We start from the raw sequence: 22,838 nt of genomic DNA on the forward strand, positions 1-22,838 counted from the left end.
GTCTTTTGTTATGTCTCCGCTGCTTTCCAGCAACTGAACAGCTGCTAATTGCTTTGGCCTCCTTATTAATGCTGCTTTATAAAACAAGTTGCAATGGAAGAAAAATTCCAACGGTTTGATAAAATATTACCTGACCTCTCACCTCAAGGCATGGGTAAATGCATGTAACGTTTCAAGCTTTTGTCTATGTGTCCAGTGGATGAATGCATTGGGGGTCATTCGAGGCATCTGCCACCCTTCAAGCAGGCCCTCAAACACCCTCCATCCACCCATCTGTGAGCGCTGATGCTCCCCTTCTGTCTCCACAAACACAACCTCCTTACTGTCTTTTGATCCGTCCCTCTCTTTCTACCCACATCTAATGTTACAAACAAGAACAGACTCAGGACACGTGTGCATCTTAAACATTAGATCTTACTCATCAAAATCAAAGTGATGTCGTCATAAAATTCATGTTTTGAAAAGAGATTTTCAGTGACTGGGTTGAAAAAACACATTTAGTTGCCAGCCTACTTCTACCTGTATGGTAGTTTCTTATATGGGATATCCAAATGGTAAAATTTCAAATAAAAGCAACATTGTATGACTTAACAATTTGAAATTGTATAATTTGACTCCTAATATGATTGACAAAAGTAGTAAATTAACATTATGGGGTTTTCATGTGGTTTATTTTTATATTAAGGGTTAATAAAGTACAAACAGCTATTACTAACCCCTTACCAGTAACTAACCCCATTTAACTTTTTTCTTCTCCAAAACGTCCTTGTTAATCCCGTCTGATAGCGTTGTGCACAGATGCACCGTGTCAAAGCTTTTTATGAAGAACATTCCCATAAAAAGTTTCCTGAAGTATCTGTCCCTCTGCCAGGCATTTCACTGTGCAATTTTATGAAAGAGAAAACCCTCACGCACATATTAGACATAACATTCAGTGATGTCTCAAGTGGCATTCCCGTTTCCAAAAACTAGGAAGACTCATTTACTCATCCCAGGAATGCGCTGAAGAACCCGGAATGGTAAACTCCACATTCCATTTTACTAAACACTGCATCTCCGGCATTCCGATCTACATCCACTCTTTCTATGAACCCAGCCACTAATACATAAATCATAATCATATATGAGATGGAAAAAGTCTTGGGTCTGTTGTAATCGGTCTTTGCTTCCCTGACGTTATTTGGAAAGGATTTGGATTTAGTTCTTTAATAATAGCATTAGTCTAATCATTAATCTTATACAGCTCCATATGAAGAAACAAGTGGGATCTACAAAGAATGTATACCCCAAATTGGCGATTTAATGTCGAATTTCTACTTAAATGGAGATGATGGTTTGTCCATCTGAATTAGCTCCTGTGTGCATCCATCTATTCCGACAGCTCTAAAGAAACACACTTATAATGGCGGATGAGAAGCAAAAATACCACCTGACACAAAGCATGCCATCTCCATCTTCATTCTAAAAGACATTAACATTGCAACTGTCATTTTTAAGGACAACTTAAATGCACATTAGCATCTTTTTCCCCTTTTTGAACAAACATGTGTAGAGTGATATGATACTGTAAGGGAGTCTGGACAACATATACCATTTCAAAGCAATTTCCTAATTGCTTCCAGGCCACGGTCAGCGAAACAGTCCATGCCTTCAACCTTTCATCTGAAGATTGGGAAACATTACAGTGTTAAGAAAACTTAACATGTGGACGGGTAAATTCATTTGAAAACAGCCTGTACGCTGGAGATGCAAAGCCTTAAATCTCTGTGGTCCACATGTTTTAACACAGTTTAAAAAAACTGTGCAAGGCACAATTAGCATGCGACACATTACATTTTTGGAGCAGAAATGCATCTGAGGATAAGGGATCTGCTAATAATGCACTGCAAATACAAGACCCAGACATCCCATGGGTTTTTAACCATTTGAGAGCTAATAAAAATGTGAAACTGATCAGGTGAGGAGCTGGATTATCTCAAAAGAGGATCTGTCAGTGCAGTGGAAATGAAAGATAGACCTGCTGACTGAAATCAAGAATATAATTGTTAGATTTTACACAAGATTAACTGAAATTTTAATTCTGTGTGACACCTTAACTAAACTCAATGGAAAAATATTCCACACAGAGATTGCAAACATTTCTAACATCTGAGTGAAGTGTCTAAATGTCAGTTTTATTTAATGTCTGTTCTGAATTGCAAAGGTTACAAAACATTTATACTAAAGTAGAAGAGAACTGATTTTCTTCATCAATATGCAGTTAAAACGAAACTTAAAAACATTTTTGCTTTTTTGTTCACCTAATAATCCAACATATTTTAGAAGAATACTAAAGTTTACAATAAATGGTTTCATAAATTTAAAGGCATTTGAGGAGTCACTGGCACCACACAAATAGTGCATTTATTCATTTTATTTGTACAGTAATAGTGTGGATAATTATCCATTGATATACTGTATATATATATTTATAATTGGGAAAAACCTTAAACTCTAGTTGAATGCACCTCAAAACTCAGATTCTATGCAATTATGAGGTAGACATCGATAATGGTATTTTCACCCTCAGCAATAATGAATACATTTTAAATTAATTTCGTTTTATCAGCGTAAGAAATACACGATTATCATGAAACTCTGTACATCACAAATAATAAAATAATTATAGAATAGAAATAGCGATTTGAGTGCATTTATAAATGTACATTAACAAAGAAATGTTTTCTCATTTCTCCATACGTTGCACTTTTACGTTTTACTTTACAAATATTTACAGCTCAAAAAAAATGAACAACAGTGCATTCAAAGCTAATGTGCATTTAAATATAATCTCGCGTGCGAGTCTCTTTTTCCTTGTAAGTCTATAAGTCAGGAAAAAAACGATCCTTCCAGACTTGGACAGTTAGTTGCTGTGGAAGTGCATTTGTAAATATGCATTGATGGAATTACATTTTGTCATCTCTTGCGAGTCTCTTTATTTGTCGATTCCACGTGAAATACAAAATGTGTTTTTCAAGGCTTTGTAACTTACAATCAAATGTCCATGCACTTGAAAAGTTTATTGTTCGATTTCGTCCTCCTTGAAAGCAACAGTTGGTTTCTATTTCTCTCTGCAGGTATGAATTAGAAACGCATCTGCACGCTTGTTTTCCATGCCATATTAAGTGTTTGGTAGTAATAAAGCGTTTCCAGGACATTGGTGACTGAGGCGAGGGTCACCGCGTTTTTATCCACATAGCCTAGCATATTATCATCCATATAACTATAGACCATGAGTGAGAGTCTTTCCGTTTGAACAGGTGCCCGTCTGCCCATTCTTCTGAGTCCACAGAGATAATGGTGTAACCTAATCCTCAGTGAATCCTGTCCAGACGGTTACGGACTAAATCTGGCTTTTCTTCTACCTGCCTTGAGACGATTCATTGAAGGAATATTTCTTAAAACGTCTGCGTTTTTTGGAAATGTTTTACGCGTAATTACAAAAAGAAACCCTAAAGGGGATTTATTTCAAATATTATACTATTTTGACACAACAATAAACTTTTTGCTATTTTTAAATGGTCAGATTAATTGTCAAATGGAATGTCTCCGGGTAGGATGAAGAATCCCTTTTGCACAGGTAAGAATGCGCAAATTTAATCGTCTCCAATGCTTCATGTCTCGTCTTGGCTTCGTTCTGGACAGATTCGGGTTCACGTCGCCTCTATTCAAGTTTTCATGCCTTGGTTTGTGTGATTCGCTACCTGCAGCCACACTGCTCTACCACCATGTCCTCGTATTGTTTATAAACAACATTGTTTCCAGAGTCTATGTACAGTATACTGATGGGGCTGAGTTTTGTGGGAACGCAACAGCTCGGTGGCGTGCTGTTGGGGTCCATGGAGTTCATGAGCGTTTGAATGATGGCGTGGTTGGTCGGCTCCAGGTGCGACCTCAAGGGGAAATCGCACACGCCCTCGCAATGGTATGCTTCGTAATCGAGGGGCGCGATGATCCAGTCGTCCCAGCCCAGCTCTTTGAAATTGACATGCAACGCCTTTTTGCTACATCTCGATTTTGACTTTTTCCCGTGTCTTTTCCCGTGGCGATTGTTGAGCGCAGTTCTCCGTCTGCGCCTCGCTTTAAACTGAAGCGCGCTCTCGTCATCCTCCTCCTCTTCTCCCCGAGACTTGATCTTCTCTTTCATCTCATTGAACAGGTTCTCCCTTTTTTTAGATCGCGTGTACACCACCAATATCGCCTTTTCTTGCTGTGATCGGCCGTGTCGGTGGAAACCCAGTTGCTTTAAATCGATTTCCGCGTCGGATTTGCCATGCGTTGCCTTGAGCTGAAGACAAAGCTGATTCCCTTGGGCTGAATGATGCCTGTTCTTGAAAATCCCCCATACGTCCAGAACCTCCCATTCTGGTTTTCGGGAATTCTGGAGATCAAGGGACCTGGAACCCAGCGGCCTCTCTGATCGACATGAGAGTAAATGAAGGTTGTAGACGCCTGACTGGGACAGTAGGAAATCCCCAGGCGCTTTTCGAAATATCCTTAATTCAGCCCCGACCAGCTCTTCTTTGTCTGAGAGAGTTGAGACATCAAACAGATACGTTTGTCTTCGCAAAGGAGAGAGCACGAGATCGTCTGCGAGATAAAAAGAAATAATTACAGTCAGATTCACTTAAAGTGTACATTGGTTACGGGAGAGGTGGCTCACATTCTTATCAGCAAACTTTTTTCGGCTTTTAAGTTGAAAAAGGTCGAAATTTTCAAATTTGTATTAGACAGTCACTTAATTTCCATCAAAACATTCATAGCTAAGTTAGTAAAGCACGTCGTTAGCTGCGCAAAGTTCCTGGGTTCGATTCCAAGTGAACACACATACTTATAAAATGCAATGCAACTTCATTTGGATAAATGCACAAAAATGAACACTCTTAAAATAATGGAGTATCTAACTACAACAAAATGATTATCATAAAAAAACAATGATGATTGATTGCTCGCACACAGTGCATGCTATCTGTATTTTTTCATAAAAACTTTAGTTACTTCTAATTTAAGTCTGGTCTGGAAAATAATGTTATAAATATGTGCAGGTGATAACGCTATAAAAGTTCTGGGAGAGAGAGAGAGAGAGAGAGAGAGAGAGAGAGAAACAGTGCGCCAGACACAAAACGACATACTGTACGTGTTGAACAATGCACAATTAATACATTCTTTCCCCTTCAGGAATCCAGAGGCCTAGTCGCACTTTATCACCGCCTTTTATCTCTCTGACGGACCAAACGAGAAGCATTAATCTGAATTCAAGAGGGCTTGCGTAAGAAATTTAGTTGAACTGTTAAGACTATTATCGTTCCAACTGCGCCTTAGGCGCAGATATCATTTAACCTATACAAAATGCCAGACAAATACATGCAGAATTGTGAATAACAGACTTAAACTACTTTTAATTTGTTTGTTCAGTGAGGTCAAACAGTTGTTTTGTTTTTTCAATGTTAAAAAATCTAAAATTGCTTGTAACCGTATTTATTTGTCTTTCAGTGTATTTTATTTGTATTTATTTGTCTAATCTAATTCAGTGTAAGGTTTTTATATAATATTTACAACAACAACTTTAATATTTAAAAATCATGAAACAACCCCAAATAGTCTAGATATTTAGATTTCCTCCTTTTTGGAAGCGTAAACGTAAATGTCAAATAATTTATGCCGATTGAAACCTTGTGTTTACTTTAGTTGCAAAGCCCGTATGGTCCACATTAGCGTTTTTATAAGACCTCAAACAAATCGAATACAAGGTCACCAAATAATTAACAGTTTTATATTCCCTCCCACCCCATTAAAAAAACACCACCGCTTATATTTCATCCCCTCTGCCAAAAACAACATCCCCGGTTCAAAAGTGATTATTCCGCATATAAATTATTTCAACTACAATTGCATTCAGCAAGAGTTGGACGAGTTTATATAGCGGCCTAAACGGATAACTAAGACAAGTGAATAATACTAAAATAAATTCATTAATCACTCCAGTCACACAATTCCTCAATTTTAATCAATGCACATTCTTGTCCAATAAGTCGATGTGGTTTATAACGAGGGACGGACAGAAAAAATAAGGATGGAGACTTCTCTTGGTGTGGCTACCGGGGCCAGCAAGCACCATCTGCGTTTTAATGAGTTACTTCAAGTGCCAAAAGTAATTTTCATACATTCCGTTTGTTCTTGTCTGATCTTGCAACCATAACGATCTAAAATTTGGGGAAATGTCTTATCTGTTTTGGAGGAAATTCTTTCCTGTTACACATAAAGATTACTGCCTTATCATAATTGAACGGCGCTTTGGTGGAAATGATTTTTGATGATTTTTAACAGCGTATGACGCGCATGGCGCATATAGCCAAAACTTTAGTGCAGCCAGGCAAATGAAATATTTTGAGAATGTCGCCGGTCTTTCATTAATTTTGCATTACTGTTTTTAGTATGACGTGAAAAGTATTGATGGCAAATGTAACACACCAATGGCTGAAAAGAGAATGTGAGATCTCGGAAAAAAAGTTTACTTGATAAGGCGCACAAAATATCCATATTTTCTAACAACAGAACCGCAAAAATCCCAAACCTAAACAGACGGCACGCACAGAGGTATGTCCTCTACAGTTTTGCTCCTCTTTTATGGGGATGTGCCATTGGCTGAACTAGTTCATTACGGGAGAATAGACAGTGTTTGATATGTTATGACATGAACACTCAATTAGATCACCGAGTTCAAATAAACCAATCAGCGGTCTGATGCAAAGCAACCCTCAGAGGGTCCAGGGAAGGGTCACAGCCAATGACACATCAAATCAAAATCAGTGAGGAAAGTGAAGCTTTTTCATCAAATCAGTGCGCTTTTGAGCGCGTTTATCTGCAAAGAAAAGTGCAAACTGCCAAATTAAAAATTAAAAACTTTTTCCACATAATTTTACATTTTTGGTTTCTTTATTTGCAGGTTTGCATTCCTTGCTCTTCCTCTCAAAACATAAATCTAATTTAATCGCAAACCGTACAAAATGTAGAAAAAGCAAGTTTAACAAAAATATTCACACACAAAGCTTAAAATGTCGATACGCATATATCAAAAAGAAGTAAAAAATTGTGTGAACATACTCAAAAGTTTCTTTTCCGGTAAAAAAAAAAAAGTTTCGTCTCCCTTTTTCTCCAAGTTAATCCACTGTGAGGTTTGTGAGAACAGCTCGGACTGCTTGCACGCGAGCGAGGATGTTAGAAGAATGATTTATTACCTTCATTTAGAAAACGCACCAATTAGTGTTTTATTGGCGTGTTACCTTGGGGTCAATGTAAAACTAATATAACTTTATACTACCCAAAATATGAGGTCGAGCTGACCATTAAATTGTTTCCCAAACAAGACGAGTGATTGACGAACCCCTAAACACATGAATAAATCCCTTTAGTCATAACTGGGGTTGATTCCAAAAATGTTCAATTTCAGGAGGGGACATCCTAATTTTTCCTCCAACGAAATCCTAGATCGATTCATTCCTTTTTTAGATAAAATACTTTTTTTTAAATAACGTAGCCTACCAGCCGAACACTCATTCACAATATAACCCAAACATTCAAAATAATTAAAATAATAATAATAAATATTCCGTTTAACACCTATCCAAAATGGTAATAAAGCGCGCACAGCAAAATGTGTTCTTGACAACAATGTAGATAACTATGAATTTAAGAGTAAAAAAAATATAAAACAAACCTTTTCCCCTGTCCACAAAACTCGTTATAGTATTTGCCGACTTTGAAGAGCGGAAAAAACTTGCATTCAGTCCAAGTTTTTCAGCGGCGGAATAAGTCCTGTATATAGATATCATGTAGTCGTGTGGCACAACCGGGTCCTTTAAATCGTCCCTACGACTTGTGCCCGGGGAGGATGCGAAAATCTCTTTAAGAAATTTGTGTGACCTTTGTCCATCATATGCGCTCCTGCCACCCTTGCTCCTTTTCGACGACACAAGCGCAGCTGACTGGCAACACGGTAAACTCCACAGGAAAATGAACAGTGTGTAAAAAGCGACTGCTCGCAAGGCATCCATGGTGGTACTGTCCTCAAAAAGTGAAGGCGAGCTGTGTCCCTCAGTGAAGCCGGGTTTTTGGTTTGTTTGTTTCACGAGCGCGGAGTGCGCGAGATCTGTGGTGCGACTCTTTAGTGAAGTGCGCTCTAGTGCGGAGGCTGCAGACGCACTCGGAGACACGCCCACTTCAGAGACGCTCATGTATTTATTGGAGAACTTCTCCAGAGTCTTTGTAAACCTAAAGAGACCCAGCCAAAAAACTTTAAGAGTTTAGATTTTTATATTGTTATTAATAACAGTAATGTAGCTTAATTGGTAAAGCATTGCGTTAGAAGTGAAAAGGTCATGGGGTCGTCCCGAGGGAGCATGCTAATAAAATGTAAAGCTTTAGTGAAATGTAAGTCGTTTTGATAAAATTGTCTTCCAAATGCATACATGTAAACGTAAGAAAAATTAGATACCATTATTAATTTTTCAAATACTCATTTTTATTTTACAATATTTAAAATTATTATTTATTATCAAACTAATCACAATATGCTTCTGTAACTCGTTTGATTGACCATTGCGACTTAAGGGTAATTGGTTCGATCGCAGGAACGCACATAAATGATAAAATAAATTTAACAAAATATAAAATCCTTAAATATAAAATAAAATGGACTGAATACACTGTAAGTCTCTTTGGATAGAAGTGTCTGCTAAATCAATAAATAAACGAATAAATGCAATTGGAAATACTAAATGTTTGCAAATCACACAAAAAAAACATACAAGAGGCATGCATGATCCCAAGAATGTAAAAATCTGCATGCCCACTAAAGTGAAAAAAATGAATTGCTTGGTTTAAGGAGGCTGTCAGCCGTTGGAATAAAAAAAAAGACACAAGAGGGAGGGGGTTCTGTCTTTGCACCAGGCAACGCAACAGGATGCCGAGCCTTACAAGTAGACTAACATGTTGACAGAGGTTAACAGGTCGACAAAAATATTCACAGATCTATCTCACTGCCTAAGTGATGGTGAGAGAAGCACCTCACTAGGGGCCGTCGCGCAAAGGACTGCACCAGTTTCGTACAGAGCAAATGTTTGCTTATTAAATTAAAACTAATTATAAGGTCGAAAATAAAATTCACCTGTCACTTTAAAAGGAAGAGAGCACAGGCCTCTGTAAAACCCTTATAATGTATGCCATGACATTTCAACCGAGCCCAAAATGACTAGCCTAACATGGCCAAATTTATTTCCAGACAATTTTAAATCTTTATAAGTTGGATTGCAGTGATGATGGCCAGGCGAAAAATGAACTGTAACGTAAACAATCCCATTCAATGATTCTTCTAAATGCAGGCTATTCAGTAAGTAACCGCAGATGCTTTAATTCCCATCAACGTAATCTTGGGCTGCACTGCCCCCTTGTGGTTTATAATTAGGCCTACATCATTTTCAACACACAGAATTGGATGTGCAAGCCTCTTGCAATTTTGATAACGAATAACGGATACACAAATGATATGTTGGATGTTGTGCTAAATTCAATGTTGTAAGATAATCTCACGACTCCACGCGTTTATTAAATTACCTTTAACTGTCAAACTGTAATGTCTTTTAGGCACTGCACCTGTTATTTGTTCATTGGTATTAGAGCTGCAACATGATGAGTCTCACCTGTAATTATGGTTGTCATACTTAAATCTGTAAAGAACATATTCAAACAAAGCCTTGATAGGCCAATCTTGAAGGCCAGTCCACCCTGTATTTGGCAAACATCTGAGATAATTTCCTGCTGTGAATTAACATAATTTATAGAAAAGAAAACCTCGCTCAAACACAATAAAACATTTTATTGTGTGTTCTGGATGGTTGTGTGTCCATAAGAGAAGATACTGGCTAACCTAGACATGTTGAGTACAAGTAAAATGAACTTTATACAATACATTGTTGTATAAGTTACATGTAAATACATTATGACATTAAAATGAACATTTTCAGATCTGCCACAAATTTATGCATAGAAGGGGAAATTTAGGTAAACTGCATGGGACAGTTTTTGACAGTCATCTCAATGTGAGAAAGTGTCCAAGTACTCGAATTTACCCTGTATGTAGGCTAGTTAAATATATTACATGCTGACCTAGAATCAAAACATAAGAGCTTATTTGCATTTACTGTAAAATGTAATTCAAAACAATGTCATTATATACATCGTTCTAACTATAACATTTGTTACTAAGGTTAGCTCTTACAGCTCTTGTGACAATTATTTAGAACAAATGCAATAATTGTTTTCTCCAGCATGTTTTAGTATAATTCCTGGGTAAACAACTTAAATTAGGTAAACACATCAGATTAGATTTAATTAAAGCAAATGTCAAATGTAGGCTAATGAAGAGTCTTTTAGTCTTTTTTATAAATGTTTTCGTAAAACATTTTTGCCCCCTTTTACTACTTTACTTCTTTAGGTGTTTACTTCCCTTTACTGCATGCTATCCAATTAATTGTTGCGCGTTTTATATTTAAGGTTTGTAAATTGTTTTTACAGAAATTGATTCACTCGTCATTTCCTTTTCTACCAGCAGAGGGCATATAACCCCACACTATTAAATTCGCTGATCTAAGCCTTTGCCTGTGTTATCAAATTCATAAATATGCTTTTTAAATACAAGTAAAATGTGCTTTCTAGTTTTACATTGGTTGTTGTACCAACTGACACAGACAGTGTACCAGCCTACCCATTACATTAAAGAGGCTATTTTTATTTTCAATATTTGAGGGAAATCTACAAACTTTTAATTCAGTAAGGAGCACCTGAGATTTACTAAACGATGTGATATCATGTTTACTGTTTATACTTATTAACTTCTTAATAAAAGGCCCATGTGGTTGTACTATACCTGACATTTCATATGAGGACACCCAAACTGTTGGACAGAAGTTTTTCAACTATCCCAACTACTGATATTCGTGAAATGTGTTTATAGGAAAGGTTTCAAACATAAAATAATCATATTATAAAGTATCGGTTTAAACAATTTTAACCGTTGTCTTAAAAAGCTAGTTTAAAAAAAAGAGTATTTATTATTAAAAACACTGAAAATGTATTTACACTAAATAGGTTTTATAGAATAAAGTGACATGTCATAAATGTATCGCTAAAAACCCAAAAAATATGCATGTCACGTCATTGACCCATAAATATTATTTTGCAATGAAACGCATAAACAAGCACTAAAACAAACTGAAATCACTTAATAAACAGATGTTTTAAAATTATTTTAACCAGTCATCCGAATTATAATTGTATGTTACAAAATAAGGATAAGTTAAGACGCCCAATCATATCTAGACAATAAGAGTCACTTGGCCTTATTTTACGCTTGTTGACTTCAGCACCATGGAGAGCTGACACCAACACTCACAGACTTTACTGTCTGCGTGGTGCTGATGAAGACATATGAAATTATATCGAGACGTTGTCAAAAGATCCAGGCTGATAACTGCAATGTTAAAGAACACAACTGTGTGCAAAACACTAAACCAATAGGCGACTGTAGCTAAAACAGTGACACGTACGCATCAATAAAACCGACTTTTTAAATCTGTGTCGATCATGTAAGGGTTAATCCTTGTTGCTCGTTACATAACACACTTGAAACAGTCAGATTCACGTCGTGCTGGCGATGTCAGATGCTTCAGCCTCTTCTCCTCGAGCACATGCGCTAATACGGATGCAGCAAGAGATGTATTGGGAATAATCTGGCTTCTTTCGCAGACGGACGGGGGTAAGTGTCGATCACATCAGAACAAAACAAGGGCTGGGAATGACAGCACTCATTGTTTTGTTTTGACAGGACACAGAGCTGCGCATCCTCTCACTCCAGCATCACAGGAGTTCAGCCCGCATCACAAGGCAAGTGTATTTGCGTGCTGCGTCACAGTTTTGTTTTGGATTTGTTTAATTACTAACGCAGAGATATATTACATATATTACATTCAATGTGTTAATTTTATTGTAAATCGTGTCTAAAAATGTGTTTAATGCTCAATCAAAACTTGATGCGTATATTGTTTTGTCTTTACGCACGTACATTCCCAATAGCATATTGTTCCTTCTGATACTATAATAATCGGGAAAATCACAGAAGTCTCATTTTATGTATTTAATAATATATTTCATTATTATTATTATTATTATTACATTTATTTTAACTTGTGTTGTTTTTGGCTATCACCTGTGTAGGTGAGACAGAAACCTTTGGAAATATTACATTTTTGTGACACTACCCAGCAGTTGAAGGTTATCAAACAGGTAACTGTGAATCGTGAGTATTAAAACTAACATTCATTATTTGCATTCCAAGATTAGAGATATCCAAACATCTGATCATTTGTCAGGAAATATTTGATTTGATTGTAATTTTCTGGCTTTTACAGCGTGTAAGAAAAGTGTTGGACACTTAAAAACTTGTCAACATCTCCAACTCACTCAAAAATCAAAGTAAAACACTTTTTCATGCTGTACATGCTGAAATAAATAAATATATTTCACTGTAATTTACTGTATTATGGTAATGAGAACAATCATTGAAACCAATTGGGACCTATAAAGTGTTAAAGATCTTACCACAGAGAGTACATTTGTAATAATGATATTCACTAAGTATACACACCAGCTTACATCGCAACAAATTTAAAGTCACCAGCTGCACTTTCTCTTTCTATTCACTTACTGGCAATGTGAGTCATCAATGCATTAAAAGAGTAATGATGATAAAATAAAGAGTCACTGCTGCTTAGGCAACTGACTTAAAGCGTCTCGAATGCTGAAGTGTCCTTTTCAGATGCTTTGTGTTGGCTTGGTATCTACAGTTACAGTAGCCAATGGAAGAGGTTGTTTAGTTAACACAGCCTCTTAAGTTTTGTTTAGTAGCATCAAAACACAAAACTTAAATTTTTACATATTTGGAGAAAACTACAATGACAGTTACACTGAAAAAAATGATTCATTGAATTTAATCAATTTTTTAAGGTAAGTGGTTGCAATCAATTTATTTAAGCTACATTTAAACAAAAAAGATTAGTAACGTAAAATAAAATATAAAATTTTTGTTTAAATGTAGCTTAAATAAATTGATTGCAACCACTTACCTTTAAAAAAATTATTAAATTCAATGAATCATTTTTTTTCAGTGTACTTGCAATTTGTTTAGATATATATATTTTCAAGTGAGAGCTATAGATTTGTCGTCACATATGTGGAGACAATACAACACATTTGACACAGACACATACTGTTAAGTAAATAATACCCATACTTAACATAAATACTTTATATATACATTAAACTAAACGTAAGATAATAAAATATGGTCTGTACATTACATAATGTCTATGTAACCTCTATGTGGCTATATGCTCCTGCCTTATCACCTTTAGCCAGTTGCGAGTTGTTATTTGTTTCCAATGGTTGAAATCCATTTGTCTGGACACATGACATCAATCAACAACTGAATGGCTGGCTACTGCACAACAACTGTCTATTTTAAAGGCTCTGTTCTGTCCTCTTTGTTGCAAGGTTCTGTTGCTAAGGCTCTGAATTCAGAGCTTTAAAAGAAAAAATCTAGTTCCCATGAGTGGACAATCTGACCTGCTACATAATTACGTTTTGTAATGAAACATGCCATCCAGACAAAAATAGAAAGTGGCAAAGAATGAGTGAAGCAAAGAACACGGACCTTAAGAGGTTACTTGCGTCATTCGCAGTGAAAGCAACCCTAACTCTTACATAACCAAGTTTAAAGTGATGCTGACAAACAAGAACACATAACAACTTCGGCATATACCAAAAAAACTGTAAATGGCCCAATGACGTCATAGTCAATCAAGCGAGTGAGATACATTATGTTGAATTATTCAGCGGTTGAGCTCTTATTGTTTCTTATCTTTGATTGGGTGGTCAGTTTATAGAGATTATACACACACAGCAGTGCAGTCTTTGTTACAGCCATGAAGGGTGGGGTTTCATCATCCCATACTGCATGGATTAATTCAACCATATTACATCCTTGTTAAGGTGAAAAGCCTTTTACATAATACTTGGTTAATACACTGACTAGAAAAATATGTTTGCAAGGCATCAGATTTAAGACTAGTGGCTAAAATTCCAGCTAGTAGCCTACATTAAATTTAAAGTTCACATAACACATACTGTTTCTGCATTTATGATGTTAATCTGGAGTACCTATAAAGTAATATTACAGCCTTTATATCTCAGAAGAGTCTTTAGTTTAATCAGATTTATAAAAGAAAGATTAGCTTTACGATTCTTTCCGATAACGTACGAAAAAATGAAGGAGGAGTTACTACCGCGGGTGGAGCAAGTATGAGTCATGCAACACTATACAACATGATTCACTACATGCTCGTGTCATTTATATAATATGCACGTGCCTATTTTCAAAATAAGACAGAAGTCTTACTTATCACATGAAAATCATGACCCGGTTGGGACTTTTCAATGAAATCCAGCGCATCAAACAGAAACACACACTCAAAACTCTGCTGCTACATTGGATGAACAAACTATATCCATTGTTTTCATAAGGCTGGCTTTCTTCTCCTTACATCCAAAAACACGCTTCTTCATTCATGCTATTGTTGAGTTTTGAAATCAAACAAAGCTGTCGCGTGATGTGATGTTTGTAAGTTCTAGTGTCTCCCGCTGATTGACGGGTGGGCGGGGTTTTCCGGCGGAAGTGCCCATAAAAATAAGTGATACGTATAGAAACCCCTGAAACGTCAGCTGGACCCGTAAAAAACTTTCCGAAACTTGTACGAACCCTGGCAAAGTGCATTCGGCACAGAAATACGTCTGACTGATTTTTTGACACTTTGCCTACGTTTAGCATGAGGAAACAACTCTTAAACAGTGTTAATAAGTCAGAATGCATGGAATACCATTGAACCACCCCTTTAAAGTCTTATTACAAATGATCCTGGGGAAAACTGAATTTATATTTTCTTTCTCTCTAAACATTTCATTATTTTGGGTAAAAAAAATTATTCAAGGAAAGGTCAATCATTTAACTTTGTAAAAAATATTTTAACCTAATACAGCTTTTGATGAATATATTTATGACATTCTCACAAAACCTCATATTTATGTTTTCTTTACAGTTTTACTTCAGAAGAATGGGACCCTTTCAGGCTTTTGAGGTGCTTGATTCTTAAAACCTATATATTTATATATAAATTTTGACTAATCACACTTTTACTAAGACATGTGCCACGCATGTGGACTTCAAAATGATACCAACCATTTCCATTCTAAAAAAAACTTTACCACTAGGGACCCAGGCATAATTCAGCAAATATCATCTTAAATAGGATAAATAACTTACCCCAGTAGCTTACCTCAGGGTGTTTTTAGTTGACTTTTTGTTTCTCCAATTATTGATTTTCAAATGTTTCCTACAGGTTAAATCATCAGAAAAGAGAAGAATGCGCAGCCGCATCCCCCGTCCTGTCCTCCACATCTCGCATCCTAAAAGAAAGGAATCAACTGTCTCCACCGTGCCACTGTCAGAAGAAGAGAGCAAGGATTTTGACATAAGCTCCCAGCTCTCAAAAAGAACCATCAGTCCCAATAGCCTGTCCTCAGGTTGGCCACCTTAGTTGTCATGACATGACAAACCATCCTTACAATGTAACATTAAGAAATAAATCTGGAATGTCAAATATTTTGACTACAATTACTATCCACACAACTTACACATAATGTGTCTGCTTTCTTGGAACTGAACACCTTTATGCATGCTTATAATTATTTGTCTATGTTTTTTTTTTGTATGTGTGTGTACACTGTAAGACATGTCACAATAACACTGACCTCTGTGATAAGTACACTGCTACAATCTGTACAAACTGCTGTTACGTCACTTGTTGACCGTTTCATTTGGTTTTACATTTCTAGATGATACTGGATGTCCAAGCAGCCAGTGTGCATCGCCAGTCAAGACCCCATCAGGCTCAGACAACAGCCTGTTGAGCTCACCTTCTCTGGGAGAGCGCAAGATCAAAGTGAAGAGAGTCAGGATGAATATTGCGGCCCAATGGAGTGCACCTACACAGAAGCATAAGAGGGAAGAGAAACAATGTTCCATAATGCATAAAGGTGATCTCACAAACATATTCCTAGTCTAGAATTAACATTCTGCTGTGTTTACCATTTATGTGGTTTATTATATCAAATAACTGCACAGTTGAACAAGTTGGCACAAAAGCAGAATACGACTGACAGTAAACCTGTTATCTGTAAACCTGTGCAGTAAAAAACGCGTACTAAAACCATGACTAACATTTTACCGTGACGTCCAAACTGACTTCGACCATGCGCAGATCTGCAATTTTCGGTAACTGCTTTTTTACCAAGAATTTGAACATATAACAAAATAATAGAGATTATATCAGCACAGGAAGAACAAGGGGGAAATAGAAAAGATAAAAATATACCAAGACGACCACATGCTGTTAAGATGAAGTTTCTAAGCTGTAAACATAGCCTGTGTGTGAACTAACTTACGCGTCATCCGGAGATTTTAAATCCAGTCCATGTTTTCCGATCATTTTCATCGGAGCTGCTTTCATTTCTGTAAAATAAAGCAATTACCATATCAAAATAAACCCTCACAGTTTTAGGGTTTGACATTCAACGTACGTCACGTCCCGGTTTACGGCTACAGATGCAGATATCGCGAGAATATAAAGATTAAATTATGTTGTTTATATACGGGGTATTTAAGATTGTTTTAAACAAATATATTGTATATATATGTATGAAATTCTAATAAAGCGATTTTAAGTGTTAGAAAAAATAATTGGATTTTAAAATTCAATCGCATAAACAACCAAAGATAATGCGCATGGCAAGACAAGTTTGCGTGCACGGGCTGTGATCAGTTGTATCGATCACTGTGTGCAAGTGTGCACGTCCACATTGGTTCAAGGTACACGAATACGTGCAGTTCTGCAAACCTGAAAAAATGCTGGGCAGATTTTGGTCACAATCTCTGTTTACTCGTCTACTTTCTTCCAAAAAGTTTTTCTTTGAGGCTCAGCAAAAATTGAAAACAACACAAACCAGGAAGTAACAGGTGGCATCTGATTAATCACTCTTCACCGATTGGTTGGCTTGTAGAGTCTCTGATGGCCAATCAGTGCAATTAAAAGTAGTTCACGCCCACCACTGGCTGTGAGAATTCACAGCATTTGAACCTGACCTTGGCAAGTGCACAGTTTCATAGTTGTTAGAGAGTTAGTCACTTATTTGGATAGTTAGTTAGGTTGTTGTTAGTTGACACTTTTTGAAGAAATTCACATGGTATCATGGTTTTGTCAAAAGGAAAGAGATGCTTCTCAGGTTTGTATATTATATTATTAGTTTTAGTTAAAGTTAAACTTTTAAACTATGTTCCTAATGTAGTCATGTTTTCCTCTGTTCAGCCTCTTACTTTGAATACTTTTGCATTATATTGTACTGTAGCTTGACAACCTTCAATTTCTGTGCAGTGCATAAAGCACCAGGTAAGATAATACATGAGCTTACAGAAATGTGGCATCAGGTAAGTGCAGAGAGAATGTGAAATCCTTCTCTGCCTTCTTTAGTTCTCCATAATGCAAGCAGACAAGTGTTCATCATAGCCATCTGTAACCTTATAGCCCCTGACAAGCCCTTTTGATCTGGCTACTGGAAATATGCTAAGTGAAAACGTGCTTGGGATGTGCATTTGGGGGGTTTGAAGTCGGCCTCTCTGCTGTCTCTTTGTGTTTGGGTGTGTTTTATGGATGCCTTTTACATGGAGAGGTTTTGCTGAAGATTTAGACATCTCTGAAGAAACTTTAGACTTTTTATGCATTGCAGGCAGCGAGACCGATTTCAGCTCATCCAGTAGCGCAGGAAGCTATATGACGCATGGAATTCTGCCCAATTCCACAGGAAAGACTTCATCTTCTCGTAGGTATGGATATTTTATATTTATTTGTATGTTTATTTTGCTACTGTTGCTATTTTGTTCACCATTGTGTGCAATGGTAGAAGCACATGTGTATAAATTGCTGTTGGGCATTGTTATTCTCTCCCACAGCCGTGGGCCTCACATCAGGAGCCTGCCTTTGTTTAAACCTGCAGGAAGCCCCTCTGCCACTCGCGATGCAGAGCTTTACGCTCCTTACAGGACGCCCCCCAAAGCCCCCTCTTGCGCCAACAGTAGTAGCAACTCCAGCTCCACAAGGAGGTACGTTATGGATTAAAGGCAATGGAGAACACAGGAACACATTTATTCTGTGCAGGATTATACTGCATCCAGATGGCAGGTGTTATTGTGCCCTCTACCTCTTCTCAGAAAAAGGATTACATTGGTCATGGTTGGGCTCTGCCAAGCTTTGAGGGGAATTTAGAAAAAAATGCCCTAATTTTGCACAGAACAAATCTGTTGACAGGTTGAGATAAGTTAAGTGTTTCTCAGTGCCAGATTTTGTTGGAAGGGTGAAGAGAGATTAATATTTCAGGCACCCACATTCAGTTGGTGTGAAGCTTTGTACTGCTTTTTTATTTTGGTATACGTGATGTTAATTTTTCTTTCTATAAACACATTTTGCAAGGATTTGTGTAACAGTGTGTGTTCAATGTGTGTTCAGTAATGCCTGCCTGAGCTTGCTTCAATGTCCTTATTTGTTCTCCCATTGTGCATCTTTGGCACAGATGCCAAGCTGTCTTTAAAGCAAATTGTCAGATTTCTAGGGAGCTGTTGTTTTGACTCTGTCTCTTTTTTTCAACCAGTGTGGTATTTTGCTTTATAAATTTATTTGACTGGGGGGTTTGTTTGGTATCATCTCTTTTAAAGCGGACATTTCACAAGACTTTTTTTAAGATGCCAAATAAATCTTTGGTGTCCCCAGAGTACATATGTGATGTTTTAGTGATAATTTATTATAACAAGTTAAAATTGGCCATTTGTAGGTGTGTGCAAAAATTTGCTTTTTTGGGTGTCCTTCGGGTGTGCCTCATAAGTCTGGCTCTTTGATCGCCCCCTGGTGGCTGGCTGCAGTACAAGTCATAAACCCCGCCCTCTCTATTCAAACGAATGGGACTCTGCTCTAAATAAAAAAATTATTTACACTTCCAATTTAATTTTCCGAAAGATGGTTTTGGTCCTTTCGGGTAGTTGATATCATTCAATTCAATTAAATTTTATTTATATAGCGCTGTTCAAAATACTCAATTGTTTCAAAGCAGCTTTACATTAATAGAAGCAGTAAAAGCACAGAAAAACGACAGATAGCACAACATAATACACAATAGCATAAGCAGTCAAATTTGCTGCGGCTATGACGCGACATTATGAGCGAGCGTATTACTAATGTAACGTCTAGGAGAAGAAAAAAAACCCCTAGGAGAAAAAAACAAAAACCCTGGGTTGTTTAGCCGAGGAAATAAAAATAAAAAGTCCTAGGAGGGAAAACCCTTGGGAGATATACATGTATACACACACACATAAACGGATAAGGAGCTTATCATGCTAATATGTTCAAGTTTTTTTTGTGATGCGTTTTATTTTAGCTAGTAATTTGATGCTATAGTAACGAGGCGTGTCGTTATGATTGGTGTGGTTGAATAGGGCGCAAGCGTTTGGGCGGAAGTTTGATACCGCAGCTCCGGCTCTGGCTCCACGGACGATTGCTTCTGCGCATGCCTTGGCTCCAAACTGACGTTTTTACATAACATGGTGACGACCATGGTCGGACATTTTTGGCTTCAATTCATTACAATGGAGGGAGGCGATGTCTTGTCTTGTCTTTTTTTTTTAAGTATATGGTGTTCCTTTTAAATGCAAATTAGTAAAATTTTCACGGTATGTCCCCTTTTAGATATGGAGTATAACTGCTCTTTTATCTAGAGAGTGTTCTCTAGAGTCAAACCTATGACCCATTGAGCTATACAGGAGCACTAACTCACCAACTCAACATGGTCTTTATTTACAGAAGAACCACTCCTGTGCGCTACCATTCATGCGGAGACAATCATGGCATCAAGCCGCCCAACCCGGAGCAGTACCTTACCCCACTTCAGCAGAAAGAGGTTGCCATACGACACCTCAAGTCCAAGCTCAGAGACTCTGAGAACACCGTTTGTGACCGGTAAGACTTTAGCCCTTTTTTCTACATTCTTATTAGAATGAAGCATGCAAAATTAATTTGTATTTTTAACACCTACAGGGAGGCTGTGATCGACGAGCTGAAGACCCAGCTGGGACGAATGCGAGAAGACTGGATCGAAGAGGAATGTCACCGTGTGGAGGCCCAGCTTGCTCTCAAAGAAGCACGCAAAGAGATCAAGCAGCTACGCCAGGTGGTGGAAACCATGAAGAACAGCTTGATGGAGAAGGACAAAGGCATTCAAAAGTACTTCGTTGATATAAACATCCAAAACAGGAAGCTGGAGTCTTTGCTCCACAGCATGGAAATGGCACAGAACGGCTGCAACTTGCAAGACGAGCCGACTCTAGACTTCATCTGCGAGTCTCCGGAGAGATCCGTCACGAGGAAACTGGAATTGGAGCTGCAGGTTGAAGAACAAGCAGTGGAGGAGATGGCTGACAGTGAGCTGCTGATAAACGATGAAATGGCCAACAGTGCAGAAATTCTGGAGCAGGTTCTCATGTCCACTGCTGTCGATTCTAGTCACGATGGTGGCACCAAGATCATTCCCCAACCAGGACTGTCAACCCTAGAGAACAGCATCTCAGAAAAAAATACAGAGGAGCATATCTCTAGAGAGGATAAAGGTGTCCAGACAGATGAGATGATCTACACGCATGATCTCCAAGCCCTTCTTCTCCAGCTGCTGAAGCTCCAGGGAGGTGGACTTTCTGATCTCTTCATACCTTCCCCCCAACAATCCCAGAAATTGGCTTCAGCACAGATTCCAAAAAATGAAGACTTATCCGAAGCACAGAATCCTTCGAAGGAGTTGTCTGAAGCACAACATGAAAGCCAAGAACTCAAAGAAACTGACCCAAAAATGATCCATACCCATGAAAATCCCAGTGATTCCGGTCTGTGTTTTTCCGAGCCTGAAATGAATCACCACTTCATGGAGGAGTTGGATTTTGACCTGAAGGATTCCAAAAACACCAGTGGCATGGCAGTGGTTGGAAAAAAACACTGGAGCAACAACTTCCTGCTTGATCTGGTTGCCGTGGCAGCACCTGTGCTTCCCACCGTAGCGTGGCTGTATTCGCAGCACGGTTTGGTTGGAGGGGCTCCTGTGTACAACATCGCAGCTTTGATTCGGGGATGTTGCATTATGGGATTGCACTCGCTCCGCCATTCGCACGGGCCAGACACTTAGTCACATATAAAGCTTGTCTGTCAACAAGAGCACTTAAACTAAATCTCAACGTAGAGCTTGTGTTTTGTACACCTGTTAAAAAGGCATACACATTGTTTACTTTTAGTTGTGACATTCTTACATTGCACCGTGTATTAATGCCTTGAGTTAAGCACATGAATTTCGGGAATCTAAAGGGATTTGTGTTTTATTGTTTATTTATTTATTTATTTATTTACCTTATATTTTGTGTGTGTATATGTTCATATTTTTCATAATGTAATCATCTGGGTAGGTGGTTATGTTGCTAAAGTCTTGTTCTTTGCTGACTGTGCTATTCCCTGCTTTTAATACAGTAAAAATAGGGGTCAGTTAGCCATTGTTTTGTTGTAGTTAAAATGGCACTTGTGTTCCAAAAGAACTAAATCCTTCTGCCAAAGCTTAAATGTGTTCAGTTTTGTGTTAGGTGAAAATGTATTCCTCTCCTTGGAGATTTTCACATGTTGCTCTGTTTACTAACACTTTCCTGAAAGCAACCGCTACCACAGTAATGCGAACACTTGTTACGTGCCTGAGCTATGTGCAATATTTTTGTTTATTTGAGATGTATGAATATATTTATTATTAAAGCATGGAAAACCACTTTAAGCTCGGACATCATTTTGTGGTTATTAATTTGCACAGTACAAAATGTATTTATTGGCATTTGGATCAGGTTTCTGTGGGTGCAGTTCCATCAATTCACTGCCCCTTTAATATTTTGCCATAAATATATACCAACCTCTCATTTCTTGTATCAGATGTAGAATCATAAAAAATCAAACATCATTAAACAAGATACAAAAATTTGGTCGCACATAATTAAATTAGGTTTTCTTAAAATGAAATTAACATTAATTAAAATTAATTTAATTTTAAGAAAACTTGATTTAATAATGTTGAACTGGTGTACATAAATTACGTAGATCCAACAATTTTTTTTTTTAAAGAAAAATCATTTTAAGAAAATCAATCATGTGCAACCAGAGATTTTTTTTTTTAGTAAAGTGAGCAAAATCTATAGGGTTATCCTTTCTGAATGGAATTAAAAGGGCTAGTTTACCCAACAACAAAAAAACGTTACAAACCTGTATAACGTTTTTTGTTCTAATGAGCACAGGAAAATATTTTGAGGAATGTTTGGAACCAAACTGATTATGAGCCCCATTCTCTTACAATGTAGAAAAACAAAAACAGTTTGGTTCCAAACATTGCTCAAAATATCTACCTTCGTGTTCATCAGAACAAAAAATGTATACAGGTTTGTAACATGACAGTAACAAAATGACAGAATTTTCATTTTTGGGTGAACTATCCCTTTAATGCTTTGTATATAAAGCAAC

At 37.4% G+C, this 22,838-nt stretch overlaps 2 protein-coding genes across 10 annotated transcripts; one reads left to right on the top strand and one right to left on the bottom strand.

The window, feature by feature from the left end:
* Positions 1-2,583: 2,583 nt before the first annotated feature.
* On the bottom strand, positions 2,584-17,217 carry gdf6a (growth differentiation factor 6a). Of its 6 annotated transcripts, none has more exons than XR_008645720.2 (4): positions 17,103-17,217; positions 15,958-16,191; positions 15,483-15,647; positions 4,491-4,629 (listed from the first exon to the last, which is right to left on the bottom strand). XR_008645720.2 is itself a non-coding variant. In XM_055210853.2 (2 exons), the coding sequence occupies exons 1-2, from the start codon at positions 8,271-8,273 to the stop codon at positions 3,740-3,742; spliced, it is 1,407 nt and encodes a 468-aa protein (XP_055066828.2). In that variant the 5' UTR covers positions 8,274-9,119; the 3' UTR covers positions 2,584-3,739. The 6 variants fall into 6 exon arrangements, 1 of the variants encoding a protein (XP_055066828.2); XR_008645718.2 differs by lacking the exon at positions 17,103-17,217 and adding an exon at positions 16,651-16,921 and having other exon boundaries at positions 15,483-15,612; XR_008645715.2 differs by lacking the exon at positions 17,103-17,217 and adding an exon at positions 16,651-16,921.
* Positions 11,711-22,104, top strand: sybu (syntabulin (syntaxin-interacting)). 4 transcript variants are annotated; one of them, XM_055210848.2, is made up of 10 exons: positions 11,711-11,851; positions 11,921-11,979; positions 12,310-12,378; positions 15,246-15,284; positions 15,546-15,729; positions 16,042-16,242; positions 17,989-18,085; positions 18,212-18,361; positions 20,109-20,264; positions 20,343-22,104. In XM_055210848.2, exons 4-10 carry the CDS (start codon positions 15,261-15,263, stop codon positions 21,475-21,477), a joined length of 1,947 nt encoding a protein of 648 aa, XP_055066823.2. In that variant the 5' UTR covers positions 11,711-11,851; positions 11,921-11,979; positions 12,310-12,378; positions 15,246-15,260; the 3' UTR covers positions 21,478-22,104. The 4 variants fall into 4 exon arrangements, with proteins under 4 accessions (XP_055066823.2, XP_055066825.2, XP_073728467.1 ...); XM_055210850.2 differs by lacking the exon at positions 18,212-18,361 and having other exon boundaries at positions 11,844-11,851; XM_073872366.1 differs by lacking the exons at positions 11,711-11,851; positions 12,310-12,378.
* The last annotated feature ends 734 nt before the right edge of the window (positions 22,105-22,838 follow it).

This window comes from Misgurnus anguillicaudatus, chromosome 10 (genome assembly GCF_027580225.2).
Source record: "Misgurnus anguillicaudatus chromosome 10, ASM2758022v2, whole genome shotgun sequence".
In the NCBI taxonomy this organism is placed as follows: Eukaryota; Metazoa; Chordata; class Actinopteri; order Cypriniformes; family Cobitidae; genus Misgurnus; species Misgurnus anguillicaudatus.